The sequence below is a fragment of the Bos mutus genome, chromosome 3 (assembly GCF_027580195.1).
Source record: "Bos mutus isolate GX-2022 chromosome 3, NWIPB_WYAK_1.1, whole genome shotgun sequence".
NCBI classification, from domain to species: domain Eukaryota; kingdom Metazoa; phylum Chordata; class Mammalia; order Artiodactyla; family Bovidae; genus Bos; species Bos mutus.
This window is the reverse complement of record NC_091619.1, coordinates 55,001,509-55,016,334: the sequence shown is the minus strand read 5'-3', so window position 1 is coordinate 55,016,334 and position 14,826 is coordinate 55,001,509. Positions and strand designations below refer to the sequence as shown.

General features: G+C 40.4%; 2 protein-coding genes across 3 annotated transcripts in view; one reads left to right on the top strand and one right to left on the bottom strand.

Moving 5' to 3' along the window:
- Nucleotides 1–13,557, bottom strand: part of SELENOF (selenoprotein F) — a 43,680-nt gene extending 30,123 nt beyond the window's left edge. Inside the window, exons 1-2 of the mRNA XM_005888423.3 lie at nucleotides 13,282–13,557; nucleotides 5,281–5,448 (exon numbers count right to left, since the gene is read on the bottom strand). Of these exons, the coding sequence (XP_005888485.2) occupies nucleotides 5,281–5,448; nucleotides 13,282–13,356 (243 nt within the window). The 5' untranslated portion in view covers nucleotides 13,357–13,557. The remainder of the gene's footprint in view (nucleotides 1–5,280; nucleotides 5,449–13,281) is intronic.
- A 381-nt stretch (nucleotides 13,558–13,938) lies between these two features.
- Nucleotides 13,939–14,826, top strand: part of HS2ST1 (heparan sulfate 2-O-sulfotransferase 1) — a 185,033-nt gene continuing 184,145 nt past the window's right edge. For both annotated transcript variants that reach the window (XM_005888422.2, XM_070367749.1), the window contains exon 1: nucleotides 13,939–14,444. In XM_005888422.2, the coding sequence (XP_005888484.1) occupies nucleotides 14,321–14,444 (124 nt within the window). In that variant the 5' untranslated portion in view covers nucleotides 13,939–14,320. The remainder of the gene's footprint in view (nucleotides 14,445–14,826) is intronic.

Below are 14,826 nucleotides of genomic sequence, written 5' to 3'. Positions count from 1 at the left end.
TCATATTAAAGGCAGATGAAATGCCCCATATAGAAAATATAAAAAATAAATTTAAACTATTTTCAGTTCAACTGAATAACTGCACAAAAGAAACTTTTAAACTTTTCTTACACAAATATATGACATACATGTTTATTGTCACTTGTTAGCTGTATGACTTTAGGCAAGATCTCCTTGCCTTAGACCTAGGTATGAAATGGAGATGATAATGGTACTTACCTCATGGGGTTGTTGTAAGGATTATATAAGTGACTTCATATAAAGTCTTGGAAGAGCACCTTCATACAATAAGAACTTAATGAATGTTTGAAGCTATTTTTAAGCAAATTTATGTCTTTATTTAGTATTGTTGCTACTCACGAGTCTTACTGATTCTTACACTGAATTTGAACTGCTGCTAAACATTTAGTTTAAAAAAAACTTTTTGAACAGTGTTTTTATATTAGAATAACCTGTTGAATTAAATTTGTTTCCTTTGAAGAAATCAGTTCATAGATTTGATGTTACACACACTACAAAAGTGAATCTATTTTAAGCAATGGTGAAATCTCTTTAGCGACTACAATTTCATGCACAGTTAGCTTAACCTCCATTTCATCCTTCTATGCTTTACACATCAGCAGAATTCAGCTTCTGATAGGGTAAAGCTTAAAATTTGCCATTGTTTTGAATAATGCTGTTTAAGCTGACTTCTAAATTACTCTAAAGTTGGCCACAGAATTTCATGTATTATTTCTTAGTAAAAAGAGCCTTATTCAAGGGCGAAAACTTATGAAATATTATAAGCTAAAGGCTGGGGATTCAGAAACATAAAAAAAAAATAGTTCTGAACTTCAAAAAGCATAAAATACTGGGAGAGAAAGAAAGCCAGACATCAGATATAATATAATGGAGTTAACTGCAAATCACAGGCATGTTTAAGTGCTTTGGAAATGCAGTGGTGGTTGGTGGTTTAGTTGCTAAGTCATGTCTGACTCCTGCAACCCCATGGACTATAGCCTGCCAGGCTCCTCTGTCCATGGGATTCTCCAGGCAAGAATACTGGAGTGGGTTACCCCAGGGGATCTTTCTGACCCAGGAATCGAACCCGGGTCTCCTGCATTGCAGGCAAATTCTTTCCTGACAAAGCTATGAGGGAAGACCTAGGTGTAGCTTAATGTAACTTGGAAGTGGCAGTGGTGGTGGCTAAGGAGGAGAAATTCGCTAAGACTTCCCAGCAAAGGGGACACTTGAGCTAAATCTTTAAAACAGCTTAAGTAGAAGTAGTTTACTCTAGTAATTGAGGGGAAAACCCAGTGTGTTCTTTACCTAAGAGCGCGTCATCCATCTGCTCCCAGGTGTAACTTCTCACATGGCTACTGTGGCAGCTTTTGTGGCAGTTCTTACATTATTCCATAATCTTAGCTAATAACTGGTTAGTGACCCAACTTGAGCTAGTAACAACCCTTGTCTAAAATACTTCAAAAACATTAACAGGAGAAGAATTAGTCCTTTTCTGGTGGGAAAAGCTGTAAAATACAACAAGCAAGAACTGGCAGTTGTATGTTTTCCCATCACAAGCAAAGAGTCAGTCAGTAGTGAACAGTTCCTTCCCTTCCATCTTAAGATTCTATGTACAAAAAGCAGAAGTCACTTACACTACTTAGTAAATACTAAGAGCACCAAGATGTAAACATTTTTCTTTCATTAGTTTACCGTTTTTTTACTTTAAGTTACAAATTAGTATACAGGCCTTCCTGGTGGCTCGGTGGTAAAGAATCCACCTGCCAATGCAGGAGACATGGGTTCAATCCCTGGAGAAGGAACCTGGCAACCCTTTCCAGTCTTCTTGCCTGGGAAACCTCGTAGACAGAGGGGCCTCACGGGCTACAGTCCACGGGGTCGCAAAGAGTTGGATATGACTTAGTGACTAAACAACAATAAATTAGTATGCTCTTAATAATTCAGTCAATACCCTTACGAATGTTTATAAATTGTACCTAAGTACACAGTTATGAGCAAAACTAGTTAAAACAGTAGTAAATCAGCTAACCAAAAAATCTTATTCTAGTTATATTTGTGATCTTTACTTAGGTCCTTTACAATCAAAAGTGGGGGAGAAACAAGACCAAATACAAACAATATAGGAATATCTACTTGCAGAATAAGGGACTTAGAAGATATTTTCTGCATTTATTGGGAATAAATACATTTTTTTAAAAGCAAATTTTATGTTTTGCCTATCAAAGGCTAAATTTAGCCTGTTGACTGAGTGTATGCATTTGAAAAATGATTAGCTTTATCCCTGAACAGACCTATAAAGCATGCAACTAAGACAGAACCAAAATGAGTATTTAGGTAACATTTCTTTATTATAAATTGCCAAGACAGTCCTGCAAATAAACTATAAATTTCCTCTTCTACAAAATTTATATTCCCGATGATTTACACACAGCCATGTTTAAGTATTTTTAATATTTTTGACATAAGGCACTAGTCTATAATGCAGGTTCAATCCCCAAATCTGGAATATTTCCTGGAAAAGGAAATGGCAACCCACTTCAGTAACCTTGCCTGGGAAATCTCATGGACAGAGGAACCTGGTGGGCTACAGTCAATGGGACCTCAAGAGTCAGACATGACTTAGTGACTAAACGACAACAAACTAGTCTATATATTGCATATTTTAACTTTGGTTAAAGTAGAACTAAATTAAACTATAATTTCAAAATTAAGCCTTAAGCCAGAGTTGAATGAGACAGAAAAGCTATTGTGTATATTGTTACCTATGATTCAGTTCAGCTCAGTGCAGTCGCTCAGTCCTGTCCAACTCTTTGCGACCCCATGGACAGCAGCATGCCAGGCTTCCCTGTCCATCACCAACTCCTAGAGTTTACTCAAACTCATGTCCATTGAGTTGGTGATGCCATCTAACCATCTCATCCTCTGTCATCCCCTTCTCCTGCCTTTAATCTTTCCCAGCATCAGGGTCTTTTCAAATGGGTCAGTTCTTTGCATCAGGTGGCCAAAGTATTCGAGTTTCAGCTTCGTCATCAGTCCTTCCAATGAATATTCAGGACTGATTTCCTTTAGGATGGACTGGTTGGATCTCCTTGCAGTCCAAGGGACTCTCAAGAGTCTTCTCCAACACCACAGTTCAAAAGGATCAATTCTTTGGCACTCAGCTTTTTTAATAGTCCAGTTCTCACACCCATACATGACTACCTATGATTATGTACCAATAATCCAGAGAGTAGTACTGCAGAGATTAAATTAAGCATACCACTTTTATATAAGAATGTGGTTTATATCTACATGGAAGCTTGCCAGACCTGCCATACTTTTATATTTATACTACTATTTTAAGTGTTTTGGTTTCACCAGGCCTCTAGAAAATCATTCACTGATTTTGTGCAACACTGTCCTGGCAAATAATGAGAGTACATCTTAAAGATTAAGGGCAAGGAGTTGAGAAAAAACAAGTACAGTATAAAAGGTATATTAGGATACAGGCTCACTTGCACTTAGATATAATAAACATTTCAGTTTGTGTGACTAGTTAGGCATGTATTAAACAGTGGGCTATTTCCCCACGGATAATGCTGAGCTGTAACTGCTGCAAAGTGCCAAGATATCAAACACAGCTCAATTAATAATGAAAACTGAACAGGAATATGATTAATTTGAGAAGTGTGACTGAAGTTTGGTTCTACTAAAATTGTATCACAAGGACTTCCCTGGCAGTTCAGTGGTTAAGATTCTGCACTTGCCCTACAGGGGGCATGGGTTTGATCCCTGGCTGAGGAACTAAGATCCTGTATGTGGCATGGTGTGGCTTAAAAAAAAAAAAAAACAACTCACAAAATTTGTATATTATAAAGAATTACTGAGAAAGGGCAATTAAGTAAAAACAGCTTTTATATGCACTTATAGTTAAGGCATATTTGATATCAGTCAAAGGCTAGACTTTCTCAGCTTACCCTTGATTACAAAGGGGGTGTGTGATAAAGATTATTTCTTTTAAAACACCCCTTGTTGTTCAATCCATCTCAGTTTGGTGTCTCAGGAAATAATTATTGTTGGCCGAGTGTTGTACAGACCATAGAATAACAGCTTAAAGATGAGAGGATGAACCACACTGCAGCCACTTGTCTCCTGTGAATATACCATTGAAGAAACAAAACAGAAAACAGGAAGGAAGGAGCCTACTAATTAGGTCCTATGTCTTAAGTCTATCTAAAATCCAGTTTTAAAAATCTTTTTAGATTTTACCTACTTGCAGTAAAGACTAACTTTTATATATGGGAATCTTCTAAACATTAAAATATATTATGGGTATATGTGAACCAAGAAAATGAAAGCCATTGTAGACACAGAAGCCATATCTGGGACATAGGAATTTCAGGTTTTCAACTGAGAAATCAAGGATAACTTTCGGTTGAATAATGATGTTAAAGCGTGTCTGCTTGTTTTTCTTACAAACCTATAAAACTGTACTCATTGTTAGAAATAATCCTTTACTACCTAATAATGAGAAGATACTATTTGAAAGCTTTACAAACCATAATACCTCAAACAGGATTCAATAAGTAAAACTGAAACAATATTAAAAGGAAACAAAGCAGAGAGATATTGACATTTTTCTCAAACATAGGGACTTCATTAATTCAGCTTGATTTGGATGATATAAGTGACCTTTTCCTGATAATTTTTAATTAATCTATAGGTCTAATGAAAAGATTTAAAAATTGAGCAAGTTTACTGTTAATTTGAACAGTGGGTAAAACCATAGCAGATTTTACTGGATACTTAGAACTACCTAGTCCTGGTTGTCTTCAGGTGTTAACGGTGAGAATAGATATCAGGAAATAGTAGTAACAGGTGTGCAAATTAACAGATCATATTCTTTAGTTAACCAGATTAAAAGTTATAACTTACTGTTGACAATTATGTGCATGTAATAGGTGCTTTACTTTCATCTCAAATTTCAATGTAAGACTAGGTTCTTACTGTAACTGAATAAAAACATCTAGTTAATTATTCTTTGGCTTCATGTGGCCAGAAGTAAGGAAGACTGGACAGCACAGCCATGGTAGGATGGTCTATTGGTCTATAACCATAATTTTCCCCTTCATTTGCTTTGACTGATCTAATGCCCCAGGCAAGAAATCAGTTGAGTTTCTAAAACTACAAAATGTAGAAGCTAATGACTTCTTTGTAGTTAGGTTGATTAGGCAATTTAACATTTTACCTCATCTCAACTAAATCATCTAATGGAAGAGAGATACTAGAAAGCAGTACCTTTTTAGTTTCAAATTGTGCTTCTTCCTGACAGCACCCTCTACAGTCAGGATCCAGCTGCAGAAGGTTGAACTGTCCAAGCAAATCACAGGAGCTGCAGAGCAAGTTGCTGGAGAAACCTAACTCTCTGCAAGACTCTGAGGAAAATTCTGCTCCCAATGCAGAGACCTGAAAACAAAAAATAAGGGGGAAAAAAGTCATCTTTACATTACAAAGCTTCCAAAAAAGAACAAGCAAGAATTGTCAAAATCTAACACACATACTAGAGAGTTACTGAAACGCCTCATTTGGAGACAATTTTTAAATTATTTTTAAACTCTATGACCTTATGAGTCTTCGGTTCTTCCCATCTCCCCCCCCCACCTTTTTTTTTCTTGAAAACTTGTCATATTGCAGCTTGGCTAAAACATGGATTCACAAAAAAGATTATATATTATTTCTTTGTGATATACATACATATATATCTTGAAGAAAAATGAATTTTCATTTCAAGAACTTAGGATCTGCTTGCCCTCTCCTCCTTCTGCTACACATCTCCTAAATGTTCCCCATTTCTATTTTTGGTTCTCTCTTTGCATATTTTCCACGGAGAACTACATCTTTTCCATGGCTTCAAATATTCATTTATTAAAAACTCTCAAGTCTTTTTTCTTAAGCGTCAAGCTTCCAACATCTTCTCGTTTAGATATATAGGCACTACAAATTCAAATTCTCCAACAGTGAAACATCTTTAAAAATCTATTCCTTCCAATGTATTCATATTCAGAATATCTTAGCAAAATGGTCCCATTTTCCCTGACTACCCAGTCGTCCAGGTCAGTCAACCTAGACTTCACATTCTTCACCATTCTTAGAACCAAAAAAAGCAGAGACATTACTTTGTCAACAAAGGTCTGTCTAGTCAAGGCTATGGTTTTTCCAGTGGTCATGTATGGATGTGAGAGTTGGACTGTGAAGAAGGCTGAGTGCCGAAGAATTGATGCTTTTGAACTGTGGTGTTGGAGAAGGCTCTTGACAGTCCCTTGGACTGCAAGGAGATCCAACCAGTCCATCCTAAAGGAGATCAGTCCTGGGTGTTTTGGAAGGACTGATGTTGAAGCTGAAACTCCAATACTTTGGTCACCTGATGCATAGAGTTGACTTATCTGAAAAGACCCTGATGCTGGGAAAGATTGAGGGCAGGAGGAGAAGGGGATGACAGAGGATGAGATGATTGGATGGCATCACTGACTCGATGGACATGGGTTTCGGTGGACTCTGGGAGTTGGTGATGGTCAGGGAGGCCTGGCGTGCTGTGGTTCACGGGGTCGCAAAGAGTCGGACATGACTGAGTGACTGAACTGAACTGAATGAACTGAGAACCAATCAATTAAGTTTTGACAATTCAGAGCTCTCAAGTCTCAAGTCTCTAAAAGAACTCTCAAATCCTTTCCTGCCTCAGTCGCTTAAATGGTCAGCTAGTCCTACTTCTCATTATACCTCCAATCCCATTCTACTTTTCTCCTACAGTACCTGAAAATACAAAACCCTTACTCAAACATACATTTGCTCATTTTTTTTTTTTATGCTAGGCTCTTTTATACGTTTCCACCTTGTTAAATTCTACTTAATCCAAGAACTTGATCAATATCAGTTTTCTTAGGAAGCCTTCTCTGAGAAAAAGCAGATTCCAATCTTTAGCCACTATCTTTTCTTAGAAATTTATGCATAGCTGTAGAACAGCACACTCATGACACTGCACTATGTAAACCTATGATTGTTTGATTCCCCAATAATACTGTGAACTCTTTCAAGGGCAAGCATTATCTCTTTGTATTTCCAGCACTTGGCTTTCCAGGTGGCACTAGCAGTAAAGAATTTGCCTGCCAATGCAGGAGACTTAAGAGATGGGAGTTTGATCCTGGGGTTGGGAAGATCCCCCAGAGAAGGGCATGGCAACCCACTCCAGTATTCTTGCCTGGAGAATCCCATGGACAGAGGAGTCTGGCAGGCTATGGTCCATAAGGTTGCAAAGAGTCAGACATGACTAAGGTGACTTAGCATGCAGGGACATGCTAGTTCTCAGGTGTGATAAGCAGAGGAATTGGTCAAAACCACAGACTCAAGTATGGGGAATTTCAGATTGACTGTAACAGGTTGATCTCCTAGACCAAGAGTCTGCAAATTTTATGTAAAGGGTCCCATAGTAATTGTGTTAGGCTTGGGTGGCTATTGGAGAAGGAAATGGCAACCCACTCTAGTATTCTTGCCTGGAGAATCCCATGGACGGAGGAGGCTGGTGGGCTACAGGTCCCTGCGGTCACAAAGAGTCAGACACGACTGAGCGACTTCACTTTCACTTGGGTGGCTATACAGTTTCTGTTGGAACTACTCAACTCAGCTACTGTAGTACAAAATCAGTCACAGACAGTAATAAATGAATGTGTGTCTGTGTTCCAATAAAACTTCACTTACAAAAACAACGCTTGCTGGATTTGGCCCACCAGCTAACTAATCAAGCTGATAAAACCAAATGGCATATCTCACTGTAAAAAAACTTTAACTATTGCTGGCATACTCCTCCAAAATGCTAATCATCCCACTGGCCTTACATTAAGTCAACATCCTAATTTGATAGCTTATACAAACATCCTTTACCTTAGGTAAGTAATAGGGTGCAGTATGTATCATAATGTATCAAAATAGATCAAGTATACCAGTCTAGCCAGAAGGACCTAAGACCCTTGCTCCTATACTAATACTTTGAATACAGTTTATTTACTTATAAAGTGATCTGCTTGATCTATTTCACAGGTTAATTTCTATTTCTCCAAAGATGGCCACACCAAAATATATACATCATCCCAAATGTGACTAGCAGGGGCTTGTGACTATTCTGACAAACAGAGTGTCAAGAAGTGATAATTACGTGATTTCTGAAGGTAGGCCATAAAAAAGGAAGCCATCTCTTCTTGACTAGGGCTTGCAGGTGCCGTGTCTCTGTTTCTCTAAAATACTCAACTTTTAGCCACCATGCTGTAAGATAGCCTAAACTACAGAGAGAATGTGGAGAGGCCCATGCAGAGAACAACTGAGGCCTCCAGCTGACAAACAGCATCACCTACTAGATGTGTGAGTAAAAAGCCTTCACGCTTTAGTCTTTAGTCTCAGGCTGAGGTCTGTGACACCGTGGAACATACAGCCACGCTGTCGTGCCTGTCTGAATTGCTAACCCATAGAATCTGAAAGCAAAATAAACAATGGTTTTATACCACCAAATTTCAGGGTGATCTGTTTTCCAGCCATGGTAACTGAAACAGGCAATAAAAGTGAAATAACTTTGAAACAGTGAACTGCTAAACAAATGTAAGAAACTGTTACCAAAGCATGTTTTATAAAACAAGAATCTCAAATGAAAAATCATGGGATTATAATACTTGGTTTTATTCTGGCATTTACTGAGCACCAACTGACAGGTAGAGTGAACATGCAAAAAGTATTTGAGTCTGTTGACATCCTGATTCAAATACCAACTCAGAGCAACCTTATTTCTGAATTTCTGAATAGGAATAACAACCACTTACTTCACAGAGTTTGGAGGATTAAAGGAGAAAAAGTACAGAAAGCATCTAATATCCTGTCCAGTACACAGTGAGTACTTAATAAATGTTAGAATTACTCCTACCTTCCACTGTGAAAACAAAAACACTATTTATATTTAAATCATTATAATAGACACTTATCTCTAACCCATGTCTATTACAATGATTTAAATATAAATAGTGTTTTTGTTTTCACAGTGGAAGGTAGGAATAATTCTAACATTTATTAAGTACTCACAGGTTAGAGAAAAGTGACGGAGAACGCAACAGCACCCCACTCCAGTGTTCTTGCCTGGAAAATCCCAAGCACAGAGGAGCCTGGTGGGCTGCTGTCTACGGGGTCGCACAGAGTCGGACATGACTGAAGCGACTTAGCAGCAGCAGCAGAGATAAGTGTGGGGGAGATAGAAGGAATCGTGAATTTCATGAGTGAATCTTTTTTTCTACTATAATTCGTTTTTTGCAGACTTAAGGCTTTGACTCAAATAAGAACATCAGAACATATTTTAAAGCACTTTATAAGTAGAAAATGCTAAATAATATAGGAGAGTTCAACAATAAATTACACCCACCCATCTTTTTATTACATAAAACTAACTGAATAGCATTTAAATGTACACAGTAAGGTCAAATATTACATTTTATGTTTTGTTTTACTGTTGTTATTTTTGGCTCTGCCACAGTGCTTATGGAATCTTAGTTCTCCAACCAAGGACTGAACCGTGCCCTTGGCAGTGAAAGCACGGAAGCCTGGATGACCAGGGAATTCCCCTAAATTTTATAATAATTAGCCACCCTTGTAAGAAAGACATGGATTTTAAGGACAGGGTGGGATAACTCAAATTGGGATAACCACTTAACATTTACAACTTTCTGCAATTCTAAGTAGGATTGACAGGCTAAGAGACTATGCGTTATTCATTTATTTTTCTGGTGTTATTGAGTTCTTTAAAAACATGAGGGTTGTTGGCAGAGAAACTGTAATAACTGTAATGCAACATTACCTCTTTGGGCAAAAGTCTGGTATTGCTATACATTTTACTACACTTATACATTCACATGATTAGTTGTCTCTTTACTCAGAAAACTCACAGGGTTCTCACATAGTAATTCTGAAAAGATTCAAATCTGAGATGAAAGCAAATACATGGGTTTACAGATGAGCCCCAAGAAAATAAGTACCAGAAACATTATGACAAGCCATAATGACAAGCTCTTACAAGGCACCAGATACTTTGTCAAGTGTTGCTAAACACTTTACATCATTATTTCATTTAATCTTATCCTCCTATGAAAAAGGAGGTATCATCCTTACCTTATAAAGAAGGAAACGAAAGCTTTAATTCCAGCCTGCCCTCAAAACCCTTAACCACTGTTATTACCACCTTTCACAGAATCCACGATGTGGCATTATTGTATGTACCACTAAAAACAATAAACACACTGACAGTTATGACACTAACTGAAATAAGACCAATCCAGGTGATAATTTGTGAAGAAAAGGGGATGGAATGTGGTGTCTTAGAATAAGTGATACAGAAAATCACTTTATACTGACTGCTTTCAGTACAGGACCTTTCTGAATAAAGTAACATTATGTTTGAGCAGAACAAAAAAGTGAATACCACTTAGTTCTAGGAGACTCTAGAAAACAGCTCCCTTAGGCTATGCTTTTTTTTTTTAATGCTTAAGCATACTCAGAATGTATTTTCAGATTAAATAATTTTATATCCTCCCAGTTGTCACCTCATTGGAATGCTGATAACCATGAGCTGCTATTAACTCTATTTTTCTCTTAATAATATATTTTATTGAAGTATAGTTGACTTACAGTGTTTCGGGTGCACAGCAAGGTGATTCAGTTCTTTAGATATATATATATAAAAATACACACACACATGTATTATTTTTCAGGTTATTTTCCATTATAGACTATTATAAGATATTGACTATAGTTCCCTGCGCTATACAGTAAACCTTTATTGCTTGTTTGCATATCTATTTTTTTTTTAATTAGAAACCTACCATTCTATTCATACTAAGACAAATAAGTAGAATCAAAATGTCATAAGCTTTTCCGTTAGGCCTAAGTTTATAAGTTTTCTAAGGACTTCCCTGATGGTCCAGAGGTTCAAGAATCTGCCCTGCAATGTGGGGCACTTGGGTTAGATTCCTAGTGAGGTGACTAAGATCCCACATCCCAAGGAGCAACTGGGCCCATTAGGGCACCTCAACTGCTGGGCCCTCATCCAGCAAGTAAGATCCGAGGCAGACAAATAAATAGATAAGTATGTTCTTAAAAAAAAGTTTGTTAAATTTTCTATAATATAAGGAAAGAGAGGTTGGTGGCCTAAATGAAGGATTACTTATAAGTGGATGAACTTGAGAGTTATTTAGGAAGTAAAATCAACAAGATTTGATAATTACCTGGATGTGAGGTCTGTAAGAAAAGGTAGGAGTCGAAGATGACACCCAAATTTCTTTGGCATGAATTCTGTGGAGGATCACTTTGAAAGATTGTTTAATAACCATAAATTCCTCCTACCTTGGTATGCATGCTTCTTTGCAATGTGACTATGTCACTCTTCTCATGCAGAGATGGAATCTATTTCCCTACCCTTGCAATCCAGATTGGTCTTGTTTGCTTTGGCAAATATTGTGATGTGGAAGTGATGTATGGGATTTCTGAGGCTAGGCTTCATGAGGCAATGCCGCTTTTGCTCTGTGTCTGGCCTTACTGGAGAATGAGAGGTCACATGGAGTAGACCTAAGTCACCCTAGCTGACAGCACCACTAAGTATGAAGCCATCTAGAACCCTAGCCAGTAGTTCAGCTGACCTACAGGCTCAGTACAGCGGTGTAAATGAAAGAAAGTGAAGTCACTCAGTCATTTCCGACTCTTTGCGACCCCATGGACGGTAGCCTGCACCAGGCTCCTCCGTCCGCGGGATTTTCTAGGCAAAAGTACTGGAGTGGGTTCCCATTTCCTTCTCCAGGGAATCTTCCTGACCTACGACCCAGGGATCTAACCCAGGTCTCCCGCATTGTAGACAGACGCGTTACCGTGTGAGCCACCAGGGAAGGTATAAATGAGGCCAAAGGAAATCAACACAGAAACTGCTCAACACATAGAATCATGAGAAATCATTATTTCAAGCCACTAAGTATAGGGGGTGCTTACACAGCCACAGATAATCAAACAGTTAAAGAGATAATGAGATCAGAAGAAGTCAACTTGAAATGTTACTCTTTATCTTTTCATGGTGGTGAATACAAATTATCTAAGACTGACAAAATATTCTTGAGTACAAAGTTTAGAAAGGGGTCTTCCAGTAATTTCTAAGGCACCAAATGACTGAATAATGAAGTAGTATAAAGTTAATGAGAGAAGTAAAGAGTCCACCTTTTAGCTTACGTAAGGCTGTAAAAGTAAATAGGCAAGATCTTTAAACTCCTTAATGAAAGAAAAGCCCAGGTGTTTGTGGAGGCCTTCCCTATAGACCCTCAATCCTCCAAACCTTGAATAAATTAATTAAACCAGATTTCTAAGAGAATATTCAGCAGACTCAATACAGAGAACACTTGAAAAATTAGGCTGATAAAAGACACTTGTAAAAACTCCAAGTATGGTGCCTATTAAAAAGTTCTATTATTCACAGTTAAACGAACTAAAAACTTCTAATAAGTCATTTGTGAGTGAACAGGAAAATACGTCGAAACTAGTCTCTCCCCATTCAAATATAAAGAAGGTATCTCTTCTGTTAACGGATAAAAGCGAAAAAAAAAAAAAAACTTGGTTAGACAACGATCGATTTTAAGCGAGATGAGCGCTATCATTTTAGAAAATCAATTTCAAGAATAAATTATGTTTTAGTATGGACTAGTTCCTTTTATTGCAACAGTGTTGTTTAAAAACCACAAATGATACTGAGGCGTACCCAGCGGTCTTGTGAGTGCCAGAGAACAGAAGTAAAAGACTAAGAGTGACTTACCACAAACAAATGACAGAAAATTGACAGTAAAAAGGAAGTGTACCCTGGACCAAAGACTTGAGGGCTTTCCTCTGGAAGCTTTGTCATAAAGACGGCAGTTCCTTGCATTTCTGCCAATTTAAAAACAATCCTCACATCTTTGCAAAACTTAGTGCCTTTCCCACCCCCGACCCCCCGCTTTTACAGCGTGTCTTACAGATTGTACTCAAGAGAGTCTCAGGTCAGAAGAAGGAACTGCTAGAAACCCAGGGCGGGGAAAGATAATCGTCAAACGCGGAATAAAGCCACGTCGCACGCCGGCAGCAGCAACCGCTGGGGGAGCCCACCCGTTTCAGCTGTGTCTCCCAAAAGGGACCGAATATTCCGTCTTCCTTAGCGCAATTCCTGTCGCTCGCCCTGGGGCTGCAGCAGAGGTGACCTCCACTCACCGTTTGAAGCACGGTCGCCAGCAGCAGTCGCAGCCCAAACGCCGGGCCAAGCCCTCCATCCCGCCGGGCCGCCATCACTGCCACCTTTGGTAGGTCTCCGGCTGCCCAGAAGACCCCTCTGCTAGGGGCGTCTACTCCAGTGCCTGATCCAAAACAGGCTGCTAAAGGCCGCTGCCATCAAGTCTCTTATTCTGAGGAGACGGGCATTAACTACGGGCATATGTAAGCTTAAAGGTGAGCAAAAACTTTACACTTGATGTAAATATGAAGTCACTGGGTCCTTTCGATAACTCACATCAGGCATCTCCCTAAACTCCTCAAATCTGTGCTTCCCGGGCTCCTTCCTTTCATTCACGACATTTCCTTAAGCAGTCAAGAAGCCCCGCCTTCGCCAGTTTCGGCCTGCCTCCTTCTCCAAGTTTACCCAATCGAATGCCGATTTGGTTGACACCTACGGCAAAGGAAACCAACCGTGACACGCACCAAGAGCGAAGCGCTGGAGTTCTTCGGTCCAATAAGCTCAACCGAAAGGGAGTAGGGGGCGGAGCCTCTGGTTGCCGAGCAGCGTACGTGGAGGCGTGCGCGTGGAGGCGGAGAGGGATGGGTAGGGGGCGGGGCCGAGGGCGGCGCAGCCGCAGCCGCAGCGCTGGCGGAGAAGCGCGCGGCCGCGAGCAAAGGAGGGAGGGAAGGAAGGAAGAGAAGGAGGCGGTTAGGCAGGCGGGCGCGGGGGTCGGGGACTGAGGCAGTACAAGGAGGCGAGAGCCCGGCAGCTGCTTCGCGCTGTGTTTGCTGCACGGGCTTTTGAAGGGAGTCGGCCGTGGAGTCGGTCGAGGAGAAGCGGGCACCGGCGGCGTTGCTGCTGGCGCCTGGGGGCGGGGGACTGGGGACTCGAGAAGGGGGGTCGTTGCGGTGGTTCTCTCGCTGTCGCGCTCTTCTTGCTTTTCTCCCGGCTCCGTGGGCTCCTCCCGGCGTCTCCCTCGCCCCCGGGGCCCCGATCCCCACCCCCCGCGGTATGTCTTGATCCCGAGCAGCGGGTTTCATGGGGCTCCTCAGGATTATGATGCCGCCCAAGTTGCAGCTGCTGGCGGTGGTGGCCTTCGCGGTGGCGATGCTCTTCTTGGAGAACCAGATCCAGAAACTGGAGGAGTCCCGGTCGAAGCTAGGTGAGTAGCCGGGTCACTCCGGGCTGAGTGGTATGTGGAAGGGGCCAGGATGGGGAGGCACTGCAAGCCCAGCAAGTGGGCGTTTATCTAACCTGATAATCTGGCTTGGAGGCTGGAGGCTGAAAGAGAACACAAGCCCCAGGAATGGTGTGAATTAAGCTTGGGTGGTATGCTGGGCTCACGAGGTCAAGGGGCAGAGGTTGCAAGGTTGGACTTCCCCGAGCCAGAGGGTTGCCACGGGGAGAAAGCAAGAGAATATCGAATTCGTTGGAGAGTCAGTACTGACAGTTGGAGGAGACCGAAACGGTCAGGCTTGCCTGTTCTCTTGGAAGTCATAGTGAAAGCTCCAGCAGTTTCAGGCAAGGGGTATTCTAATTTGATA